Source organism: Pleurotus ostreatus (genome assembly GCF_014466165.1).
Source record: "Pleurotus ostreatus strain PC9 chromosome Unknown scaffold_3, whole genome shotgun sequence".
Lineage (NCBI taxonomy): Eukaryota > Fungi > Basidiomycota > Agaricomycetes > Agaricales > Pleurotaceae > Pleurotus > Pleurotus ostreatus.
Window position 1 is genome coordinate 2611929 of NW_023503158.1, and position 23828 is coordinate 2635756.

The window sequence follows — 23828 nt, forward strand, 5'->3', positions numbered from 1 at the left end:
AAATCGGGGAGACGATCGATGAGATGAACGAACTACTGGTAGGTTCATGCTCACATGTGCGTTGTTGGCTAAACTTAATGTAGGCTATTCCAGCGCCCACTAAGGTGGCAGCACTGAGGAGAGCCAGGCCAACGCCGACCCACCGCGACCGCGTCCACAGTGCCCACACGCGCAGGACCATGATGACTTTCGAATGCCATGTACGTTACATGATACGCGTTAGGGCGGTCATGTTGGTAGACTCACGTTCAGCAATCGTCGTGCCGAGAATGAGTGACCCTACGAAAATTGGAAGATGTGCCCCTAAGTTTGAATTCCCGGAGGATGGAGGGCCGACGTACAACCAATAATGCTGTCGTGAAGGCTGCAACGTTGCGTTTTGGGGCCGAAATCGCCTGTCATATATGAGTATTACTTAGAGAAGCAAAAACAGACTGCGAGGGGAAGAATGCTCGACGTACGGTACAACGACAGCGAACTGTCGAGAAAAGGTAGATAGCGGGTTAGGAGGAACAATGCCTTCCCGAGGCTCCAGGGCGCGGACCAGATGAGGGTAGGCTCGGCGTCGACCGTCAGCGAGTAGTCATACAGCTGTGCGCGCGCAATATGCAGCAATTAGTACCAATGTTATCGCTTAAGGCAGAAATTCGGGCTACCCACCAGCAAGGCGACGCTGGTAACTTTCCAGACGTCAAGTACGTGGAAAACAGCGAACAGTTATCGTACTCACCTGATGTATACTGGGACGAGAATCCGCGTTTTGATATTCAATATTCAATAGTCAGGGTGAAGAGGCGCAGCTCACCGATGCCTGTCGTAATAAAACCAAAGGGTGGACGGACGTACCACTGGGCGGCATGACGGACGATGCGACGAAGGCTGCAGCTGGCATGTCATCTCGAGAGGTGACATTCTTAAACTATCCCAGTATCAGGACCTCTATGGTTACGTGACGACATCAATATAGGAATCGCGTTCTGGTAGATGTATAAATAACAGATACCTGATCATCAGTATCATCGCGAAGATGGCGTGCAGCATGGCGTACCCGTTTGAGATCTGATGGTCTTCGATGATGTCGATGAACAGTCACACTCATGAAGTAGGAGCAGAGTCCGACATGTGCATCCCGAAACAAAGCGGGAGCGTCTTCCAATAGACTGGTGAAAGACACCATCACGAGTAAAGAGCAATGAAGAGTAACCATCACCTCTCTTCGCTGTAAGATACGGATGGATGCCCACGCATCACGATCAAACAAGTCGGGCACAACGGGCGTCTGCCCCCTCCCCTTAACTCCCTCTTCATTTCCGACCTAATATCCGAGTCGTTTGTTCCCAAGCCGTTCGTTCTCCTAGATAGATTGCAGATTTCAGAGACTCAGACGGTCCCAATTGGATCTACCATGGCGTCGCACTCGAGATCAAAGCTACGCAGGTGAAGATATGCGGGTGGCTGTCCGATGGGTGATTAGGCATTAAGCGGTGCTTGTAGGACCACAGAGGAGTAACATATCAACATTCAATGAGGTATTGATCAACGCTCAATGGATAGACAGACGTTGCTTTCCCTTTCCGTTGGGGGCTTTCACCAATCCACTGCCACCATCCCCCGGTTCCAACCCCTCGGCACCGTCAAGCTCGAGGCTAGCCCGCCTGCGTGTCGTAAATCCTAAGCCCAAGTCGTGCTCTGCGTTCTCCGCTGAGTATACGCTCGAGTAGCGCTGTAATATCAATGTCGATGATCAAGACATCAGGACTCTGGAGGCATCCTTTGCGAGACACCACTCACCCGGAATTGGACGTTATCACCAGTGAGCGCCTCGGGGGGCAAGCTGTCTGGGAATACAGGAACTTCCCGAGAAAGTAGAGTTTCCAGGAGTGACTACAGAGTCGGCAATGTCAATGATCATGATCATCAGCCGTAACGGGAACAATGTTAGTGAGAAATGCTGAGCTGCAAGAGAAGGAAGAAATGCGAACATTTGAATATATCCGTCCCAAAGGCAGGAGGAAGATCGCGTAATACGTAGAGGAGGACCCAAGTGCCGCGTAAGTCACGAGGCAGAGAAACGAAAAGAGGGAGCTGAGAAGCCCGATTTGGATGGTTCCGTGGATGACGCGTTTCACTACGTGCTCGAGCGGGCGGAAGCCGTTCGGTGCTGTGAAGATAACATAGGCTAGGACACCTGGGAGACGAGAATCGTTGGTTATTGTCACGAAGCCGAAGAAGACCGTACCTGAGACGAGTGCATTCGTGCAGAATTCAGTCGCATGGTACGCAGTATGGAAGGTGTGGAACGGGGACGATGAAGAGCCGGGGAGTCTAATGTGATGAAAATCGGCCACTAGGGATTGGGGGTCGAGAATCAACGCACATTCGAGCAGATATTGTTTTGATCCCGTAACTCAGCCCTACGCCAAAGGATGCTAGACTGGGAACAAGGATGATTATAAAAAGATACAGCTTGGCGGTGGAGCGGTAGGCACTGTAAACATGTTTATGCGATTGAAGTATACTGTGTGGACTCGGACTAACCAATAACCAAGGAAAGTGTGAACGATGATGCCGCTCAACGCGATGACGATGGGTGCAATTGTAAACGGCCATACAGAGTCTGAAAGACAGCATTACGGTAGGTGTAAAATGCGACGCACTAGCACTCACCAAAGAGCTTCTCTGGCTCAGCGAAGTGGGTGACACTGCGACGGCCGGGACCGTTAGCCGCCAGGACAGCACGGAAGAACCGAATTGAGTCACCAGTAGATCCAGATCATGTAAATTAGTCTGTCGTCGGGATCCCGAGATCAAAGGCATTGCAGCGCGCAGAAAATTAGAACATACTCTATAGTATGAAATGCGTCCAAACAGAAAAGACATAAAACGATGATTCTGTGGTTGTTTATGTGAGTGTCGGCGCGTTATCTTTGGCATGCTGCGAACGCACTTTATCCAAACAGGATCCCGAAATTCTGGAAGCAATTTTCAAGAAAGTCAGACAACCCAAGAAGTAGCAGGATCGATAGTTATACGCACTTGAAGTATGGTATGAGGCGTATTGGTAGGAAACGAGACCAAAGAAATGGGTATTCACTGCGCCATTCCTCTCCGTCAATCCGACGCACCCGCCACCACTAAAATTGCTGTTTTCACTCACAATATGCCCCCAGAAGCAATCCACCTAGACCAATACGACGCCCAGGGTCGGTTTGCATAAGCTTCAACTTCAACCGCGTGCTTGGGGTGAATCGCACCTAACGTTCTATCATAGCCCCCCATTGAGATTGGAGACTCGAGAAAGCTATGTAGTCCTCTGTGGGCGGTTCATAGGTTTGAACAAAAGAAGGTGAGACAAGGAACGGCGAAGAGAGCAGCCTAGCACTTGTTTGGTTACCGGAGACCGAAGCTCTTATGGAAGTGATAGGGGAGACAGGAGAATGCAAGGGATCTATATTTGAGAAATTCACAGCTCGAGACTTCTGCGAGTCCCTACAATGTCCTTCTAGTCAAGTCGCAGTGCGCGGACGAGCGCGAAGTCTTCAAACATCCATCTTGCATACAACGCAAGATGGAAATGTCTGCGTTCAAGCATGAAGATATAACCCAGGCCGAGCGAAGCAATTCTCAAAAAGTGCCACACAGCTTCATGATATCGGTTGACGGTGGGGGTAGTACATATGTGACACTACCCCGAGCTGGGTATTACGGAGTTACAAGTCTGATCCAACTCTATATGTACCTACGGAGTGGGGTTCCAAGGCCCTGCATCGCTGGACGAACAGCCGCCAGAGCAAGTGCATAAACCACCAAATTCTTTGGGAAGATTCTCCGCCGGTATCTGCTTAAGCAGTTCGGACGAGTAACTCGACCCAAGAATACTGATCTTCGCGACGGTGACTTCATCGAGCCACGGTTTGATGAATGACCATACGGTGGTGAATCCCCAGGGTGCGTTGATGAGATAGAATCTGCCCATCGTTTCAGGGTATCTGTCCTGCCCTACGGATGAGGCCTGCATCACGTAGTCCTTGACTGAGTAAAAGCTGGTGAGGCTAACACCCTTGAGATCAAGAATCGTGCAAGAGGTTTCGATGGGGTGTCCAATTTGCTTAGTGCATGCAGGAAAACGGTCGTGCTCGTTCTTCTCGTATTCGTGGACTAACCGCTTGAGTAGCCGTTCAGGAGTCGTAATTGCGTAGAGTGCCTTGATATCGAGCTTGCCCAACTGTTCGACATAGACTGGCCTGCCATCCTGCGGGAAACAATAAGAGCGTGTTCATCAGAATGAGGGTGTTGCAAGTAGACCTGCCTTGTCTGTCTTATGATAGTACTGCGGGTAATACTTGTTCACCTCACTGCCCTCCTTAAAGTCAAAGTTCCTGGATATCACTATCAGTACACCGTTTCATCGAAGAGAATCCAAACGCACTCAGCGATATCATCGACTCCAAACTCTTTCCTCCACTTCTCAGCATTGACAAGCATCTCCTTTGCCTTCACAAGATCAAACTTGCGAGCTCGTAGATATCTAACATAGAGTCGCATCGCAATGAATCAGCTGTTCATCGAGCACGACAGCTCGAAGGGACGCACCGCAGCAAGAAAGCGTCATCCATGCGCCCCTCGACGAAGATACCATCGTTCTTTAGCTCCGTCCTGAATTTCTCCAGCGTGTTCAGCTGTATCACAGTGAGATTTCCTAGCCTGCCGGGCTCTGGCTTGTAATTGGGGTCTGTGACGCCCTCTGGCATGGGCGATGCGCTTGCAGCTTGCGGAATCTGTGTCGACATGATGACCTGATTGAGAGTGACGGTAGCTTGTTCTTCTAATCGGATTTGGCTTGTCGATGGGGAATAATTAGGCGTTATGCGTGCGTCGTGACAGTAGGAAAGCGAAGGGAAAAGAGAGTTCTTGGTTTATGGCAGTGATGCAGATGATGTGGCAGGGAGTAAAGATGAAATGATCACAAAATGACGATCACAAACTGGACGCAAACACGGGCTGCCTTTACACGCAGTTTCAATGGCGATGAGCGTGATGTTCCTGGCGCAGCATCGCTGGACCCATATGGCTATTTATCTACAGCTTGTATACTTTTTTTACAACACTACTAAGGATTGACCATATTCAATATATATAGAGAAATACAATGTACGTTACGACTGGGTAAAAAGGAGGTGGAGCGGCACAGCGAGTTGGATCGCCGCGTGCTGAGAAGCAGGAAGAGACTAGGTGGAGAGTAGATGGGGAATGGATTGCTGGAGATTACAATTGAAGTCTGCAGGTTGAATAGCAGATCGGGGCATGCAATGGGGTCGTAACGATACAGGGGCCAAGTTCGAAAGCATGGAGATAGATAGATAGATAGTAGGAATGGTTGAAGCATTAGATTACCAGGACGCCGTCTCTAATTCGATATCCAAAGGGGAAGCGGAAACGAACTCTCGCTGCATTACACAATGTCCCAGAGTTCTTCCAAGGCGCAACAGAACTGAAGAAGTTCGTGGTTAACGATAAGACCACGGGGAGTCGATCGAGACGTACCTTGCCACAAGCTACACTAGCACTTAGCGAGTACTCGCTGATGCTGATTTTCTCGTCGACATAGGCGTCAGCAAAATCATCCTTGCCTCTCGCCATTGCACCGACGAAGACAGCGATCGAGTGTGTTTGTGGTACCGATGATAGGTAGTTGGACAAGCGCACAGTCGGAGCGTCGCCCGACAATGCTGACAAGGCGATATCGTAAGTGCGCGGTTTTGTATAATATTGCCAAGCCCGGCTTACTGATTTTGAATGTATTGGCGGGAAGATGATCGGAGATTGGGTTCTATAAATCGTTGAGGAACGGAGAAGGGAGGAAAATGGCAGGAAGACGGACTCTGATTACTTTGAGGAGTTTCTCGGGCCCGTTGACTCCACGAATGGATAGCTTGTCTAGCAATTGGACTGCCGAGAGACGTGATTAGCCCAGGAGGGCAAGATTTCAATACTCCAGCGCATAACGATCGCGCAGAGCCCGTGAGGGCAATGCACAACAGAGGGCGCAGTGGAATGAAACGGATTGGAGGTGCCAACTCACCCATAAGTCCACTAAACCGTTTGAACGTCCGTGGAATGCGCACATGTGGGTTAACTTCAATGAGGACGCCCTTCGCCGTGTGTATGTAAACTTGCAGAAGTCCTGCTTTGTTGAGCGGTGAATCGAGAAGGGTAAGAAGGCACTAAATTGGGGGGTCCAAATGATATTAGTACCGGTCGCTTGCAGTCACTAGAATCAGATGAACGAAAATGGAAGGTCATGGGCTTATAGCTTGGAGTGTGGGGTAAACGGCAGCTGCGACCCCAGCATACGTGCAAAACAAGGGGTGAACGTGTGTGAGACGTAAAGAATCGCGGAGGTAGGCAGCCCAGAGGAACGTGGAGTCCAGGTCGGCTAGATAGGAACATCGATAGATGGTCCCCCAAGTATGACCACGGGGAGGGCCCTCCAATTTCATCGATAATGGGAAGAACCGAAGACAAGGGGAGGTGCCTAAGGATGAGGAGAAGCTGCGATCTTTGATTCTCACCTGGTGCGTTATATCTGGTCTAGCATCTGCGATATCTCGCCCCGTTTTTGCCAGAATGCCCTGGTGATCATCACAATTGAGGAGGGTGTATTTCACCTGTTCTTCACCACCTTTCGAGTACCGGCCCTTGCCGCCCCCGGAAGATACTCGATAAGCCTCCAAGCAGGCTTGCTCCAGAATCACAAAAAGACGGCGCTGCGGCGAAACGACTGAATTGCGAGGAACGTGCGCTTGTACCGGCAACATCGAAGGGTTTGCCGGATGGACAATGGGGGGAACGACGTTCGGTGGCATTTTGTTGTCCAAGTTTCTGACTTTCGAGGCAGGAAGCGGTTTTGTCGGTCTCTGGCTAGGTCCTCCTATTGGCGATTCTTGGATTTCTTCGTCCTTTTTCACGACGGAAATTTTTCGTGGTAGTGAGGACGTGGTGGATGCAGAAGAAGAGGCGTCGTCCCAGGAATCAGCATCGGACCCAGCTTGAGATAATCGATCAAATTCCTTAGTTTCTGGGTCTTCATTCGTATTAGCCATGTTTTCGTCCCCGTCGCTATCAGCGTTGTTGGCAGCCCCTTCGTCGTCGCTGTCGCCGGGGCCTTTTTGCCGCCTTCGTTGATGGGGTCTGTGGTGGGCTGGCGTAGACTTTGGACGTGGGGGAGCGAGACGACTATTGACAGTTGGGCCGGCCGTCCGCACTACGGGACGTGGCGCAGCAATGGCGGCACCCGAACCTGAATGTCTCCTTCGACGAACGGTATCCATGGCCATTTGTTTGATAATTACGAGGTGAGCGGTGATGAGGCAAGTGGGAACGGGCGCAACCACACTATGGCCGTTTTTATAGTTTAAGAGAGCAAGCCAAGTTTGCAGGCTGAATCCAGGGACCAGATTTGGACTGTGAGATCAAAAACACTGACCGTGACCACTGCACACACACGATTTCGGAAAATATATATAATTGGTGAGTGAATCTTTCCGCAGTGGCTCGGACAACAATCGGATGCGCGGCAACAGCGAAATGTCAATTAGAACCCAAACCAAACCCTGGTCTTGCAGAGGTCCTGATAAAGTATGGCTTCTTGCACCCAGAACCGGGGCTTATCTCCCTCCCAAGGGGAATAGCACTACCCAGTCCCTTCGTTTACGGGTCACTCGGTGGCGTCGCTCATGGCAAAGAGTAACCGGGAGTAGAAGTTTGAACATAAGTGAGGTCGCCAAACCTATAGTAGCCGCATGCGTCGGATGGTTGCGTTCTTGAGATCAACAATCAGACAGGAGGATTATCCATCTCAGTTGATACCTCCGTGTTCTGCGTCCGATTAGATACAAGTTCATTGACACAATGCTGATGATGCTATGATTCTGAAAGTAATGAGTCCGATCGCCTTTTGTGAACTTGATCACATAGTTTTCGCGCTTTCAAGTAACTTTTAAGAGCAATATCTGGACACACAGGTGAGTCGTCATCTACAAATAAGGACATAATAATGATGCTTGCCTCCTTTCTCCGAAGTCGCCTAAACCTGGGATAATATACGCCTTCTCGTTCAACCCTTGGTCAATCCATCCAGTGATCTGCGATGTGGAAATGCAATGAGGTGTACATGCAATGTTTGCATGTGTTCAGGGTGGGCGTTGCGTGAGCAATATGCAAGGGATGTCCTTCTGCGGAGGACTTACCACGCGGACCAACGGATACTTCTTGCAGAACGTATTAAGTCCCTCCGGAGAAGAGATCTGAGTTGATGTAAATATAAGTGCTTTGTGGACCGAATGAGAAGAACGGAACTAACGAGGTTGATGAAGATGATTCTGTCCTCGGGAACACCGTGCTCCATGAGGACTTCGATAGCCTTCATGGCAGAACCTCCAGTCGCTTGATTGAAATGAAATCAGTACAAAGTAAAACGGCAATCCCCCAGAACGTACCGAGCATAGGGTCGAGCAACAGGACGTAACGTTGCGCTATGTCGGGGGGAAACTATAGCCGCGTTGACGTCCCGTTGGACATGGGGTGGAGACAGTACTGACTTTAGAGTAGAAGAGCTTCGGTTGAGCGGTCTCCTCATCCCTCTGGATCAGGATCTTTCCGATCCTGACACTACGGCACACCTCACGGAGACCAGCTTCCATAGCCTAATGTTAGAACAGAGGCTCAGTCAAATGCAGCGTTACAGAGGAAACAGGCTTACCTCGCCGGCACGTAGAATCGAAACGCCGCAAATCTTGCCTTCGAATCCCACACCTTCATATGAGCATCCCTTACATAGCGCTCAGCACAGAAATATCCTCTATCCGTGGATGAAAGCTTTACAGTGGGTGTCTCAATCGTCTTGGGCACTACAGGAAGATGGTTCAGCCCTTCTTCGACAAGCAACCTGATGATGCGATCTGAGTAGAACAAGAAGTCTCCTCTCCTAGTGTTCTTGTCTCTGATTATCGTATAAAGCGCTTCAAGCTGAGCGGTTTGCGGTAGCGTGAACACCGATGGTGGCAGAGACGACGGTCCTTGCGACGTAGGAACTTTGGAGGACATTGTGGTTGAAGATAATGATCAGTTCCCTTGCAAGGTGCCGCAAGGTAGATTTCAGGTGCAGCTTCAGTTCATGCGTCGCAACCCTGAAGAGACCCGCCGATCCCGTGATCGCGCGAAAGTCCCGCCCCTTCCCAGTATAGCAAGAGGGCGGCCAACAGATGATCGAACCCTGAACGTTTGCCCAGTGACACGCTTCAAGCTTTTTTGCCACATCTACTCACCAAACTCATTTAAGTCTAGCGTTCCCTGGTATCACTCTTCCGTGATGGATGGGAGTATGCACGCGTTTGAAGATTGTATTGAAACTGAGAGGTGACACCGCGTATGTTCTTCGTTAGAATTACTTCGACTGACCATGCTACTTCTGAGAAGCGATGGCCATGGGCGTCTTTGGCTTCAGATAAGAGTTGCCAGTCGATGGCCCATCTTAAGCTGAGCCTGAGCCTGGCTGAACTGAGGCAAGAAGGACTCAGTTCCTGACCTTTGCAGGGATCACCGGCATCGCCCGTCAGCATCCTGCCCTTGGACGAGCAAATGTCAAGCAACCAGTGATTGATGGTGGAACGCAGAGGGTCCCCAAAATGATATGTAGGTACATATAGGCCACGATCGGGCCAGGCTTCAATCAGTATGCTTCACTGATTCCATCATCACTACCACGCCCATGGACTTTCCCCCAGAGCTTATTGCTTCTCTCTCCTGGAATCAACAAAGCACCGTGAGTAGAACAGTATTATCAGATGTGGCCGATTAACTCTTTGACTCTCGATATTGCAGTATCTTCCAAGTAAGCCAGAGTTGCGTTTATTCATGCAAAGCAACATTGCTCATAAGTTCTGCTTCTTCCAAGTCGCTGGCACTGGTCTATTTGTGTGTCACTATTCTGATGCTTCCTGATCCGAACTTGACCTTATTTTCAGATTTATGACTATGTGCTGACTCTCGGCGACGAAGCCCGTTACGTTTGGACCGCTCCATGGAGTCTTGGAAAGATTCTCTTCCTCCTTACACGATATCCGACATTCGTCGACGTTGCTCTGGCATTGTATCGTGAGCACCCAGACTCTTTGGCCGCAAGACCCAACGACTTCATCTTTGCCCTTTCCCGTAGGAAATTTGGGATACAACCTGACGTCAAGCACATGCAGCCTATTGTATAATATCTCTGGTTGTGCGTGCTCTCCATCTTCCCTTGGCGTGTTTGGTGTTGAATCTACTTTCTCCAGGGACTACAATAATCGGAATAGCCATCGCTGAAAGTATGTTCTAGTCATTATGCACTTTCTCGAGCATGCTCAAACATCCGTCGACGCGCAGTCATCATGCTCATGCGAGTGTGGGCAATTTGGAATCAAACACGAACAGTGGGGATAATCTTGGCTACACTGATCATCGCGAGCATGATCGGCGCTTTCTTTTCATTCGTCAAGTTCCACGAAAAGCAAGAATGTATGTGACATCCCAGCTCTATTTTTCACACGAACTCACTCGCAAATCCCTCATCCGACTCGGGGAGACAGTCATAGAACTTTACACGATCTCACCTAATCTCCAGGGGTGCTATGGAACTGTGGGCACAAAAGTTGTTTTCATCATTTACATGATTGCTACGGCTTTCGAGATTTGTAAGTTATTATCCTTTATTTTCCGAGCATGGTATCCGACCGGTTTTATTCTAGTAATGGTTATTCTCATGATTGTGAAGGGGCTGCGGGACTGTTAGTACCCCATCTGCAATGCGCATTAGCATGGAAATACTCACAGTTCTTACAGCAGTCCGCCGTCGTCCATCATCAATGCTGTATAATGTATATCAAGATGGCGAGTTTAGATCCGTGTACACTTTCAACTGATGCTGACACTGGGCCCACCGCTTAGGTATTCTATATTACGTCGTGCTCTCTGGTAGGAAATGGAATTATGTCGGGGGTGTTCGTAACTCTTATACTGGTCCTCAGGGTCATCTATTGCCAATACTGTTCTCATACTCGCTGGACCAGTCAGTCATTTGTACTCTCCCCTCCTCAGCCTTCCTGATTTTGTCTTTTGACTCAGACTGAATTTACGAACGCACTGTCTATGTACGGCGACAGCAACCTTCCGATTCGTTCATTCGAAACTGAAATTTCCTCAGGGCCCAACGTTCCTTTCACTCTATCCTCTCAGCCCGAATACTCCTCCGCCTCAGAGAGGATGCTTCACAACGCCAACACCTCGTCACTTATACTCAATCACTCGGGGAATCATTTTTCGACGGCGTACATGAGCCTGGGGCAAGGCAACAAGGGAAAGAAACAACCAATTGGTTTGGGGACGCCTATAGCTATTGTCATGTTGTTGACGTACAGACCCCACCTGCTCGGGATTCTTTCCATCCTACTTGAAGAAACAAGGCCTATTTATTATTATTTGTGGAATATTGACCGGCTTGTGAGGCTCCAACTTCTGCCATCGGTGTTAGTCGCCCAGGCTCATGAACAGACCTTTGTTCCCAACCACCATCAGAATTATTTCCTTCGGCATGTCAGCCGTAGTCACCTTCTTGCTCAGCTACGCGCCACACCACACACTATGCACCTCGTCCTTTCTCGTACGCCCTACGCCATTTATCGGTTCCAAGTTTCTGAGCCGCCACACACACTGGCTGGATGAGGAGGCTCGGCATCAATTTGCATAGCCTCCGTTGACGATCGTGAGTGATCTTGAACAATAACTCTGATGCAATCAATCCGCGTCAGCCTCCTTCTGGAACTAATTACTGTATGCAGGTGCTTCGTCGCGCCCATGCATGACAGCCTGCGGTCAGAACGCCTGGTGACCGAATGATCATGTCATGAAGCTGGAGTTATACATAGAGCGACGCGACGCGCGATGTGAATATATATCTGCTAATGGAACACTAGCAACCCCAATAAATAATTGGGCCGGTAACTTACCCAGCCTCCTTTCTTCCCTCCAAAAAATGTCTCTGGGAGACAGGCAGATAGATATCCATTCGCTTGTCCTTCGTCGAACGACTTCTGTGAGCTCAACGCACTCTCACCCTTTCTAGATATAACTGACGTTTGATTTTGGATAGTATGCCCCAGGTACGAACTCATGTCCACCCTTCTATATGTCATTTACCTAGTGCTCACGAACCTGCAACGAAGTCGCTTGTGTCGCTCTCTTTGTAGGATCTCACAATTCCAGTGATCTTCCTGAACTAATCTACATGCAAGTTTTATGATTATCTCCTCACTATAAACGACGAATGCGATTTGGTGTGGGCGGCTCCGTGGAGTTTCGGCAAGATTATCTTCCTTCTTACACGGTATCCCGCCTTCATCGACATATCCCTAATGCTATACTGTAAGGTGAGCCTGTGTCATCCCATAATCAGTTTGTTGAACGGACGCTGCAGATGACGTTGGCAATGGATCGAAAGATACCTGCCATTTACTTTTCAAAATCACCAACTGTAATCATCCGTTCCTTCAGGAAACGATTCCATCACACTTACTCGATGGCATTTAAGGGATGATACTCGTCGGAGTCGTTATTGCAGAACGTGCGTTAACTTTGTCCCGAACCCTCCTCCGTATTATCGCCCTGACCCGGGTAGAATTCAGTCATAATGTTAATCCGTGTTTGGGCATTATGGCGAAGATCAAGAACAGTCGGGGCGATTCTAATAGTGGCTTTCGTGGTCAGCATAATTATCGCCGCCGTCATTTTCTCTAAATTCATCGACAAGCGTCTATGTAAGTCATTGACGAACCTCGTGCTGCATACGCAAAACTGATGAACCTTGATTGTGTAGTTTTACAGCTGAACACACTCGCATCTAATCTCCATGGCTGTTTTACGATTCGGCAAACACCTGTGTACTATCAGGGCTACTTGTTGCTCATGGCTTACGAGACGCGTAAGTGAACCTCCCCTGATCCCTGTCTTATGACTCCCCTAATCTGCTCTACGCAGTAATTGCTGGCTTGATGTTAGCGAAGGGGGCCTTTTATTGTGAGCATTCTTTGGCGTTCTTGATCGTTTCGCCAATCGGAAATATGTAGTACGGCATGGATCATCATCCTACATCACTAGATTCTACAAAGATGGTATGTATGGACCTGCCAGCCTCGTGCATACGTGAATATTGACAGCATCTATAACTAGGCGTTGTGTACTATGCCGCACTGCTCAGTGAGTGTTGTAGTTCCATAGGGGAGTGCCCCGACCTATGGCAATTTTCAAGCGGTTTCCGCGATGAATGTTGGCATCCTATTGTCTGGCAATGTGCGTCTTCTACTCCCTTCCCCGCCATACATTCTGAAGAACGTCAATAAATCAGCCTGGACTAGCAGATATCTTCATTGTGTAAGACTGCACAGATATTCTTCGCGTAGACTCACTGACACTTACCACATAGACCTCAAAGGGCACTCCACTCTATACTCTCTGCCCGAATTCTACTCAATCTCCGAAAAGACTACACTCGACGCCAACATTATTCCTCGGCATCGTCTCTTAGTATTGAAACCCTTGTATTCGACGATCGGGATCAACCATGCCCAGTAATTTCCACACAACAGCAAAATACCCAACTTGTTACTTGGTTTGGAGAGGAGCGCAATGAATAGAACGTACAACTTAAGAAGTTAGTACACAGATAGGTGTAATATTAGGGTATACCACTTTTGTCGCTACGTGTAATTGAACACGGAAGGAACGGGGTAGAAGTCCCAAGAAGGGTACAGCACCTTGCGAACTTGTTGACACTTAAACATAGGTGTTTCATCTGTTTTGCGTATTCGGTAGTGCCCAACTTCGCAGACTTCCCGGGCTCTCAACGGGTCGAGAATTGGCGTGTTATGCCATGTCTACCTGTCCGGCGATTATACAGGTGATAATTTGCTCCTGGGCTCGGAAGTTGAAAGAAGGCGCCGCAACTAGATCGCGCGGCATCGAGAGATACTGTCGCCCTTGTTCCGCATCATTCTTCTATAGGCATCTCGCCACGCTTCGATCTCCTCGCTGTACAGGCCTTTCCTCTCGCACGCCCGGCGTATCGCATCTTCGAGCTCGAGCTCTGACAGAATCTTGTCCGCAGCTTGATTCTCCTCCAAGAACGGCTTCACATTCGTAAAATGCATGATCTTCATCTCACGCTTAAGCTCTTCCCATAAATCAGAGCTTTGCCGTTTGATCACAATACCGGCGTTGTAGATGTACGGCAGCAATGCACGTTTCGAGGCGAAGTACGCGTTGAGGAAGGACTGTTCAGCTTGTTCAAGTGGAAAGGTTGCCGTTTCAGTTTTCTTGATCATGTCCGCTAGAATTTTAGAAGAGGGCCGAAGTGCTAGGACTCCGGCATTGAACGAGAGGGAGAACCCTCGAGGATCATCTGGGGCGAAGACATCGGGGACGGCAGCGAAGTTGAAAGGGATATCAAATAGTTCGTCGATGTTTCTGAAGACCAGTGTGTCGGCGTCGAGATAAACCAAGCGATCAACACCGTGTTGATCGAGGCCCCATATATTGAGTTTCGTATATTGGTCTTGATACCACTCCAGGATGCCATTTCCGTGATGGGGAGGAGGAATGAAGGGGACGGGAAGGGGCTCCCATCCGGCAGCCCGACTAATGCAGAGGGCCTCCTCGGAAATCCGGCCTTCGATGTAAATCAAGAGCAGCCGACTCGAGACATTCGCGCGACGCAAGGAATGGGCAAGTACAGCCGCAGCGATCGCATAATTGCTGGAATAGAGGGTAGTGGCGACCGCGCGCCGTCGAGTCGCCGTGCCATTGTCCACAGTCGGTGCGATGTTGCTACAGTCAAGAGAATGTAAATACAAGACATTGATCATCAACGAATCACGCACAGGGATTGAAAGTGATCCAGAGCATTATAAACGAGCGACCTCTTCTGAGAAGAGACAAAAATAAACAGACAAATGAATGCAGCTGATAGAGATAAGGCGATGCCAATCCGTGGCAGGCGCAACCGAGAACCTTTGCCTCGAAGATTCTCCGAAGACACTACGCTCGTAGGAAGTTGTTCGTATCGAGTCTGTCCTATGCCGAAAATCATTGGGCGAATTGAGGGGAAAGGGTTTCACGACGGACCTTCGTCTCCCGATTTATTGAATCACTTTTAGAGTGCTGAGCGCGCGTTGCCGCTACCCTCCGTGATTTCATTGCCTTGACGGCCTCACGCCACACACCAGCCAGGGTTTGATACACTAACGTGTCGCCCTGAAAAGTGCTGTTGTACTAAGATAGAAGGTAACGGAGACCGCTCATATAGAGGTGATAAGGTGCCCTGCTGAGTTTCAGTAGAGAGAGTTTCAGCAAGTCTTGATCACCGTGCATGACCGTCCTGGGCGATTCAGGTATCGAAACCATCAGATCGGCAATAATCTTCCATGCACCAATTCAGCAGCATAGAGGAGATAACAGAAGAAGTGATAAGCGCCCGCCTAGCTCAATCGGATAGAGCGTCAGACTCTTACTACTGATGGCGGGATCTGAAGGCTGCGAGTTCGACCCTCGCGGTGGGCTATGTTTGGTACGATTACCGATGCACTTTTTGCTCTGAACCACTATGTTCGACAACATGAACATCAGGACCACCAGGCGTGTGCCATAAAACCCACTACCATTGCGATCATGCTACTTCGGCATTGAGCGCCACTAATCTCATCACCAGGTATTGATTTATACATGTCAAACGGTGAGAGTCATCAAACGGTGAGAGCACTGATTCCTTCTACGTAGGGACAATGTTCTGATCCAGAACTTGTTTGGCTATTCACCCCACGGACGCAATACAAGCATAGCACAGTAATTTTGGCGACCATCATGTCCAGTGGGACTCGATCAATTTACTCGCCTTATCTCTATGGAACTCTCTGCTTGTCGCAGCGTCGTGTTGAAATAGCACAGGCATCGAATCGCACAACCACGGAACTCTAAGGAACTCCCGATGCCGAGTGTTGTGTCCAATCATCAAACACCAAACGTACTGAGATACATATACCATTCTATGCAGCGCTGATATCCCACTGCCACGCATCTCCCCTCATGTCCCCGTCCAGCATCGATGTAGAGTTCCTGATACGCTTCAAGACATCGACGGTAACCTCATGTCGTATTTTTCTCCTTGGGGCTGACGCTGAACGTTGGGCAGTACATCCCAGGTGAGTTGTCCTATTACGGAATACTGGATGGAATTGATCAATACCTTCGTTTGACAGTTTCTAGTGCATCGCTACTCGTATGGCACACCCTAACCGTAATATGTCACCTTTCATTGACATATATGACGTCTAGGCGTACGATTTCTTACTCACCTTTGCCGACGAAATAAGGTACGTATGGGGGTCGAAATGGAGCGTTGGCAAGGCATTATACCTCCTTGCCCGCTACCCACTCCTATTCAACCTGATTGTACAACTACACCGTATGCCCTCCATACCTATTTTGCACGATTCGTAAGTCCTCTTACTTCTTCTGTCTTTAAGGAAATGCTGGACACGACGTTTCCGACTCGGAATGCCATACATTATTCGCTTTGACCGGCTGTGGGTACTTGTTGCCACCTGTTGTTATAATCGACGCTAACCATCCAAACACAGACATGTATCTCTTTGGTGTACTTGCCGCAGAAGGTGTGCCATCCACTAAGGCGATGTCAACCCAACGCTGAAATAAATTACAGCAATTTTAGTGTTACGAGTATGGGCTCTATGGCAGCGAAGTAAACGGATAGCGGTGACTCTCGCTGTGATGACCGTCGCAGGACTTGCGATCGGGCTGACGGCTGTCTTTAAGTTGGAGGGAGGGCAATTCTGTGAGTATTGTTAATTCTTGGATGGCAAGTAACTCAAGCTCTATCAAGTTGTTCCAAGAGGCACAGTAGTGTCACTTTCATATCCTGGCTGCATAGGCGTTGCAGATTCAAACAACTCTACACTGGCTTCATATGTCGTATTAATGGTTTATGAATTAGGTGCGCTTCCTGTACGATGAGGTATCTAAGGAAACTGATTCTATCCTTGGATATAGGAATATTCTTATTGATGGTAATCAATGGGATAAAGGGCCGTGAGTCCTCAATGGCGCTGTTAGCTTATTCCGTTAATTAATAACAAAACAGACCTCCGCGTACCCACTTCGTCAATGATGTACGTTTTCTACAAAGATGGTGCGCACCACTATAGCCTAGACCATCGCATCACCCTCACGCCCCACAAACCCCGTAGGATTTCTATATTTTGCCTCCCTGCTTGGTAACCGGTTTCGATTTATCCGTGTCATATTTCCCACTTATGCAATCATGTTCTAGGAATCTCTGTCATCAATTTAGTCATAATTCTCACTCAGCCTGTAAGTATCCTCATCTCTCGTCACAGCTATCTGCACCTCATTGATCTGCCTTGGTCTTCCGAAGCCTGAGTTCACCAATTTACTCATATCGTAAGCCCAATCACAATGTCCTCGCAGGCGTTCGCTATAGCAGCTCACGATTTCATCCTAAAGGACACAAGCAGCCCTTCACTCTATGCTTTCGACAAGGATTCTCCTTAACCTTCGCCACCGATCGGAAAGCATGCGAGGCAGCACGAACACATTCACCGGTTCACTAGACCTCAGCGGACTACACCGAGCAGCTAATGGAGCGGCCACGGTATCTGCTTCCAGCATCAGGTTTCAGCATAGCGGTAGGGAGTGGTTTGGGCATGGAAGCCAATCGGTGGCTAGAAACAATGATGATGATGAAACCGAGTTGGTTAGGTTCAGGAGGACATGATAACATTCATATCTAGCGTTACTTATTGTATAGTAATTACATACCATATTCCGGTTCTAATCGCTTGTCAAAGTGGGCGTAATCATTGCATCGTCCGAACGCAGCTCTCCTGGTAGATACATGGTCCGCAGCCTTAAGGAGAGTTGTCAGGGGAGCTCAGGGGAAATTGAACCAAGTTGTAAAACGGAGATTCAAATATTCAATATTCAATCTTCAATGTTCTTCTACCACAACCACCGCCTGGTTGGCTGCCTCGCATTTCTGCTGGGTTCTGTTCGACCCCCCTTCCTTGATCATAGAACCGTACTCATAACTTAAGTATAACGAGCTTATTCGTGGCTTCGAAGTCGAGGGATGCACGTGCTCAACGTTCTCTCTTTAGCTGCTCCAGGACCCAAAAACGATGCAATACAGACAAGACAATACAGACAATACAACGGTAAATCAGCAAGCCTCGCTATATGTGAGTGTGAGTCATAAGTCACATTTACCTATCAACAAATCCAATGGTTGCGTACACGAAAGGCTTATCAGCTATGGGATGTCTCACTATAAGTGAGTCTAGCCTTCTGTTGCCAGATGTCCATCACTAAGCATCTATATGTACGCCTTTGCATCAGAACGTTACTTCTCCATGAGAAGACAGCGCTGTGTGAACGACTCCTACTTCATATGTCCTTGCTGTGGGAGTATCATACTAGTTTGTGATATGTCATATCATCCGAGGATACAATGAGCTGAGGCAACAGGCATGCACCAGCTATGTCAATCGTTTCCTCAGCAGTATTCGTCGGGAGAAGTCCCAATCCTGATCAAACTCTGTACCTGGGCTTGATCGGATCGCCAGGAAAGACACAAGGCATCAAACCGTCGGTCAGCAGTCTGACAGTGGGATTGTCAACCTGCCTATATGAAAGCAGTCTCCTACTTACACACTCATCTAGCTCCAACCTCACCATGCTCGCCGGCACCGTGCCTATGGGAGACACACAGACAACAGTTCACTCGTTGTCGCTGATGCGACAGGGCTCGGTAAGCCCTCTCATGCAGTTTCGCACTAATCAACATAACCATCACTAACGGACCGATGATTTGTAGTACATTCCAAGTTAGTGATTTCGCACTGCACATGGGTGCTGACAACAGCTTGATTCCGAAGTTGCTAGCGGTGCTTTACTGGTTTAGATAATCATCCCACAATGCCCTTGGAATACTGAAACCAATGGTATCAGGTTTACGACTATCTACTCACTGTGGGCGATGAAAGGTGTTTAGTATGGAAAACCCCATGGAGCCTTGGGAAAGTCTTGTTTCTACTCACCCGGTACCCCGCCTTCGCCGACGTAGGCATGGCAGTATACCGTATGTACTCCCTTTGCATGCTCTCTCAAACATTGATGTGCTTTACAGATAACCTTGCCCCTTCTATAAGACCGGAAACATGTGAACTCCTCTATACCACATCCGGTTGTAAGTGTGTGTGTTATACCTCAAGTAGCTCTATTGATCCGCACTTTAGGGATGGTCGTCTTTGGTATGATCATCGCTGAATGTTTGTCAGTTGTCATTGTTTACTTCTCTACCACTGAACTTGTTGAACTAGTTATCATGGTGGTCCGTGTCTGGGCACTTTGGGGGAGCTCCAAAATCATCGGAGCTATCTTGATGGTTTTTTCCATCGTCGCGATAGTTGTTAGCGTGGTTTACTTCATAACGTTCACTGGGACCCTGAAATGTGGGTGGGCTTGGGTCCCTCAGACCTCTGCTTTGGACAGTTTGTGTCGACATGCTGACTCCTTATATTGAAGTTATCGCTACGGATACGATTGCGCCTGGCTTAATCGGTTGTTTGCCCGGCCCTGGGACGAACATTGTATTTATAGACTTCGTGGTTCTCATGGCGTACGAAGCTTGTGAGTGCAAATACTTTCCACTACAAATTTGAGCAAATACTCACCTTTCCAAGCGCTTCTGATCTTATTACTTCTGAAGGGAGTACAGCATCGTGAGTTTCATGCCAGTTTTGGGGAATTATCCCTAGAGAGACGTCAGGTCGACATGTCACCAATCATTTCATGTATGCATTTTACCGCGACGGTGAGTTTTAGCTTTGTTTGTTCATTATCTTGCTCCTAAGACCCCCCATCTTAATTCATAGGGATTGTGTACTATGGTGTCCTCTTGCGTGCGTATACTACCTGACGGGGCTGAGATCATGGTGCTGATTCCGAATCCCCAATCTGTTCCCTAGTGGTGTCCACCTTGAATGTCGCCTTTCTCTTTACTGGATCAGTGAGCTTTGCGACATCTTTGATGTCTCTCATGGATCTAACAACATACTGCCTGCATCAGCCGGAGAACACCAACCTACTCACAACGTATGTACGGACCTGATTCTGTCAACAGCTACACGTTCATTTATCATGTATTTGGTGCCCACAGACTTCAAAGAACATTCCACTCGATCCTTTCTGCGCGTATGCTTCTCCAGCTTCGCAAGAGTGCCCTAAAACGTCAGTTCTTCTCCGAAACATCTGTAGTTGTCGACACACCATTCAGTACATTGATGTTCGTCGACGGACCTGGACCTACCACAAACACGAGACGAAGGAACACAGAAATCGCAACGTGGTTTGGGGATGACGGGAGAGACAGATCGTAACGACGATGTCACGGCGCGCATCGCTCAAATATTGGGTTCAGTAGTGCAATAGTCTATCAGGAAATTCTGACTGGAAATTCTGACTGACACTGGACTAATGGATGGTATTTCCTGCTTGTCATCCTTTTCGTCGTGTACAAAAAGCGAGTCTTAGTTATCAGCCCTATTAATAGGGAGCCGTGTCATAACATTATGTCTCTTCCACCATTTTTCTGGCGCCATGATGATGTACAGACACCTCGAATAACAGCCACTATTTGTAGAGTTACCTGTTCACTAGTCACTAGTCACTTCCTTCCCAGTCGTGGTAACCCTAACTCCTTTTTTCACAGGGGTCGGATACTGGGTCTAGCTTTCTCTCTTACCAACAATCACTGGTCTTGATCCAAATATTCATTGAATATACTACCGTTCCATAATAGTGTTAGATATTGTTTCTATTGCCCTCATAGATATGTCGCTTCTTCCATTGTAGCCCATACACCGCCCTAAACCAATGAATCTTATCAAACGAGCCTTGGGCAGGATTGATCACCAACGTACCGACGCATACATAGTCAAATGTGCCCTGGGCACGATCTATCCGGCGTTGCAAAGGTATCCGTCAGGTTCTCATTGCCAAAGGGTGGACAGAAATCTCACCTTTTCGGTGCCCTTCGTCCCAGGTGCACCGGCCCAACTCGCAGGAGGTCTGTGTTCGGGTGCCTGGGCATCAGGTGCCAAAGTTATTGACGAGAACGTCTGGAGGAATCTGATGATAAAGAACGAGGTTTCCTGGTAGGCAAACTACACGTTGCGACGGGAAGCATTATCAGTTACGCCCCTAATAAGGAGATGAATTGATATATATAAAGGTAAATGGGGAAGGACGGAGAAGTGAAGACGAAAGATGGGACGTCAAACTCACTTGCTGACCCAGGCAAATTCGGGGACCAGCGTTGAATGGGAGGAAGATGAATGGATTGGGGGTGAGGTATTTGTGGAGTCGTTCGTCCAAGAAGCGATCCGGGTCGAAGACTTCCGCTAAATCACGATTCACCCATCATGCATCAGTCTGATGATAACCCACAACAACAGATACGGGCTAAATTTACCATCAGGCCCCCATAGATCTGTTCGGCGTTGCATCACGAATACGCTATACGGTATCCTGAGGCGCGTGAGAGGGGCGGTTTGTCTAGGATGAATCCATTGTAAAGGAAGGAACGTACTTCGTGCCAGCTGGGATGTACAGAGGCTTGCCTCCAGTCTTGGATGGCCATACCGCTGCCTGACGACTCGTCCTACGCAAACGCACGGTGAGAAGGGCACTCTATGATCATCGCACATAGCCGGCGTACCTAACATTCGAAGGGCTGTCGCTGCGGTAAGAGAGGTGTAAAGATAGAAATGAGATAGACTTACACCGCTGGATACAGACGCAGCACCTCTGTTACACGAATCAGAAATCTGTGAGAGGGTAGCTGGTCGATGCATCGTGATACTCACCGTTGATAACCGCGCGAAGGTATTTCATGTCGCGTACGTCGTCGTATGTTGGTCCTTGTGTAGGGCCGAGTTTGGAGATGATTTCTTCGCGGAGACGTTGAAGGACATCGGGATGCTGAGCAAGTAAGTAGAGGGTGAATGTGATGGAGTTGGCTGTCTATATGTCGAGGGATTATTGATGAGATCAGGGTGTAGGCGGAATAGAATAGTGATTTGGATACTAACGGTGTCCCTTCCAGCAATCATAATATTAAGAATCTCGTCCAGAAGAACTTTCCTATCTTTTGGCCGATGTATTAGAGATACGAAAGAGTGGTTCTCTAAGCACTCACCATCTGTATAATTGACCAAATGATCGAGCAGGGTCTCGCCTTCTTTAACCTCTCTGTCCGCCGCATTATTCTTCTCTATGTCGCCCATAGCTTTCTTTCTCTCTACTGCTTCCTTTAGGATTGGTTCAATAAACCTCTTCACCACCTTCATCTGTTTTGCAGTCTTGTCTACCCACGGCTCCGCCAACGGCCAGTTAATCCCATACCTCGATCTCAGCGCAACGTTGCTCTGCGCCTCGCCGAATGCCACCGCAAACAGATTCGCCGGGTGGTTTTTGAATACAGGGTCGTTAGAGCGCGGGTCGTAGTGCGGGTAAGGCAACCCCGCGGAGAGTGAGCGGACGTTTTGCCCGAAGAGGAATTCGGTGGCGGAGTCGAGGGTGAAGCGCGATGCCAGGTCTTGGACGTCGACAGGGAACCCTTCTCTGAGACGTGCTTTGAGCTGGGTAAGTGCATCGTCTGCCATGCGTCCGAAGAGTTCAAAATGGCTGATGCGGTCCTTACTGAAGAACGGACGCGTCATCGAACGGTGGAATCTAATGATGCCCGTTAGTGGGAGTAGAAGAGGAAGGAGGCGCAGCTCACTTCCACATGTCGCCTGGATTGAAGAGATTCGTGAGTTGAAGTGTTGCGAGAGTTCCAGTACGTGTACGTACCATCAGAGTTGAACACGCCTGTCCCTAGCAGAGAGTCCATCTGCGCTTCGAAAACAGGGCCCTTTTCATACCCATCGAAGCCAGAGGCGAGGACAAGTTTGATGTGATCGGGATCGACGGTAATGATCCTGTCCTCAAAGAGAATCCGAACATTGAAGGTGGTGCCGTATTTCTTGGACCAGTCGGTCATCATTTCAGCTTGATAGAGATGTCAATATAAGGCGACCGAATATGTATCCTGACGCACCGATGTATCCTGACTTGAAGTTGGAAACCATCAACTTCAACGCGCCAAAGCCCCCCGTCCATCTGTCATGAACCAAGGGCGGCAGTTCGGCGCCCAAAGCTGCTGCGTCTCTTCGATCCTTCCAAGATTTGTATTTGACATGCAGAGTCAATGTCGCGGGCAGTGATAAAGCATAAAGGATGATCAAAAGCCAAGTGGGGGTTAGGATTCGGTACTGAATCTCGAGTACCTTGCTGGCGATGTAGACGACGACGATGGGGGTCGCCAGGCGCGGTAGGCGATGTAACGCGTAGGGTATTATTGGTGGCACATCCATCTTGGTTTCCAGACAGCAGGAGAAGTGGCAGACTATATAGGGCAAATGTACTAGCGTATCGGGAACACCGACGGTAGCTAACTTACGCTCTCAGGTGATGTCTCGCCAAGTTCGCGTCGGGGAACTGCTTTACCGTCGTGCCGTCCGTGCAGCCGATTCGAGGAGGAGATGAGGGGAAAGAAGAGAGCTGCATTTGGCTTGCCTTCCGCAGGGCCACAAGGAAGGATTTGA

General features: G+C 48.8%; 8 protein-coding genes and 1 non-coding gene across 9 annotated transcripts; 4 read left to right on the forward strand and 5 right to left on the reverse strand.

Annotated features, from left to right (window-relative positions):
• Positions 1 to 1543: 1543 nt before the first annotated feature.
• On the reverse strand, positions 1544 to 4790 carry SEC14 (cytosolic factor, phosphatidylinositol/phosphatidylcholine transfer protein; the record flags this gene model as incomplete). Its single annotated transcript, XM_036775054.1, has 10 exons — positions 1544 to 1723; positions 1792 to 1884; positions 1983 to 2325; positions 2378 to 2488; positions 2539 to 2617; positions 2668 to 2702; positions 3744 to 4252; positions 4310 to 4379; positions 4430 to 4528; positions 4594 to 4790. 10 exons carry the CDS (start codon positions 4788 to 4790, stop codon positions 1544 to 1546), a joined length of 1716 nt encoding a protein of 571 aa, XP_036633556.1.
• A 662-nt stretch (positions 4791 to 5452) lies between these two features.
• Positions 5453 to 7337, reverse strand: PC9H_005486 (uncharacterized protein; the record flags this gene model as incomplete). The annotated part of the gene is made up of 6 exons (XM_036775055.1): positions 5453 to 5491; positions 5545 to 5729; positions 5788 to 5830; positions 5882 to 5949; positions 6083 to 6224; positions 6573 to 7337. The coding sequence occupies 6 exons, from the start codon at positions 7335 to 7337 to the stop codon at positions 5453 to 5455; spliced, it is 1242 nt and encodes a 413-aa protein (XP_036633557.1).
• A 699-nt stretch (positions 7338 to 8036) lies between these two features.
• FUR1 (Uracil phosphoribosyltransferase, synthesizes UMP from uracil) lies at positions 8037 to 9105 on the reverse strand (the record flags this gene model as incomplete). Its single annotated transcript, XM_036775056.1, has 7 exons — positions 8037 to 8144; positions 8250 to 8306; positions 8363 to 8445; positions 8499 to 8550; positions 8601 to 8705; positions 8762 to 8830; positions 8884 to 9105. The coding sequence occupies 7 exons, from the start codon at positions 9103 to 9105 to the stop codon at positions 8037 to 8039; spliced, it is 696 nt and encodes a 231-aa protein (XP_036633558.1).
• Positions 9106 to 9769: 664 nt separating this feature from the next.
• On the forward strand, positions 9770 to 10265 carry PC9H_005488 (uncharacterized protein; the record flags this gene model as incomplete). The annotated part of the gene is made up of 3 exons (XM_036775057.1): positions 9770 to 9823; positions 9883 to 9975; positions 10026 to 10265. 3 exons carry the CDS (start codon positions 9770 to 9772, stop codon positions 10263 to 10265), a joined length of 387 nt encoding a protein of 128 aa, XP_036633559.1.
• A 3768-nt stretch (positions 10266 to 14033) lies between these two features.
• Positions 14034 to 15175, reverse strand: PC9H_005489 (uncharacterized protein; the record flags this gene model as incomplete). The annotated part of the gene is made up of 2 exons (XM_036775058.1): positions 14034 to 14913; positions 14967 to 15175. The coding sequence occupies 2 exons, from the start codon at positions 15173 to 15175 to the stop codon at positions 14034 to 14036; spliced, it is 1089 nt and encodes a 362-aa protein (XP_036633560.1).
• A 382-nt stretch (positions 15176 to 15557) lies between these two features.
• On the forward strand, positions 15558 to 15645 carry PC9H_005490. Its single transcript has one exon. It is a non-coding gene; the product is annotated as a tRNA-Lys (tRNA).
• Positions 15646 to 16167: 522 nt separating this feature from the next.
• On the forward strand, positions 16168 to 17896 carry PC9H_005491 (uncharacterized protein; the record flags this gene model as incomplete). The annotated part of the gene is made up of 14 exons (XM_036775059.1): positions 16168 to 16221; positions 16274 to 16283; positions 16341 to 16360; positions 16417 to 16546; positions 16608 to 16667; positions 16722 to 16754; positions 16805 to 16936; positions 16985 to 17095; positions 17152 to 17190; positions 17243 to 17290; positions 17349 to 17375; positions 17432 to 17472; positions 17537 to 17562; positions 17626 to 17896. 14 exons carry the CDS (start codon positions 16168 to 16170, stop codon positions 17894 to 17896), a joined length of 1002 nt encoding a protein of 333 aa, XP_036633561.1.
• Positions 17897 to 18853: 957 nt separating this feature from the next.
• On the forward strand, positions 18854 to 20558 carry PC9H_005492 (uncharacterized protein; the record flags this gene model as incomplete). The annotated part of the gene is made up of 11 exons (XM_036775060.1): positions 18854 to 18928; positions 19129 to 19258; positions 19307 to 19366; positions 19416 to 19448; positions 19500 to 19631; positions 19705 to 19809; positions 19863 to 19901; positions 19949 to 19993; positions 20055 to 20081; positions 20190 to 20274; positions 20339 to 20558. The coding sequence occupies 11 exons, from the start codon at positions 18854 to 18856 to the stop codon at positions 20556 to 20558; spliced, it is 951 nt and encodes a 316-aa protein (XP_036633562.1).
• Positions 20559 to 21004: 446 nt separating this feature from the next.
• Positions 21005 to 23597, reverse strand: PC9H_005493 (uncharacterized protein; the record flags this gene model as incomplete). Its single annotated transcript, XM_036775061.1, has 14 exons — positions 21005 to 21046; positions 21102 to 21137; positions 21201 to 21344; positions 21466 to 21581; positions 21653 to 21708; positions 21770 to 21841; positions 21899 to 21919; positions 21963 to 21987; positions 22047 to 22203; positions 22272 to 22327; positions 22379 to 22914; positions 22964 to 22976; positions 23035 to 23232; positions 23282 to 23597. 14 exons carry the CDS (start codon positions 23595 to 23597, stop codon positions 21005 to 21007), a joined length of 1788 nt encoding a protein of 595 aa, XP_036633563.1.
• Between the last annotated feature and the right edge of the window lie 231 nt (positions 23598 to 23828).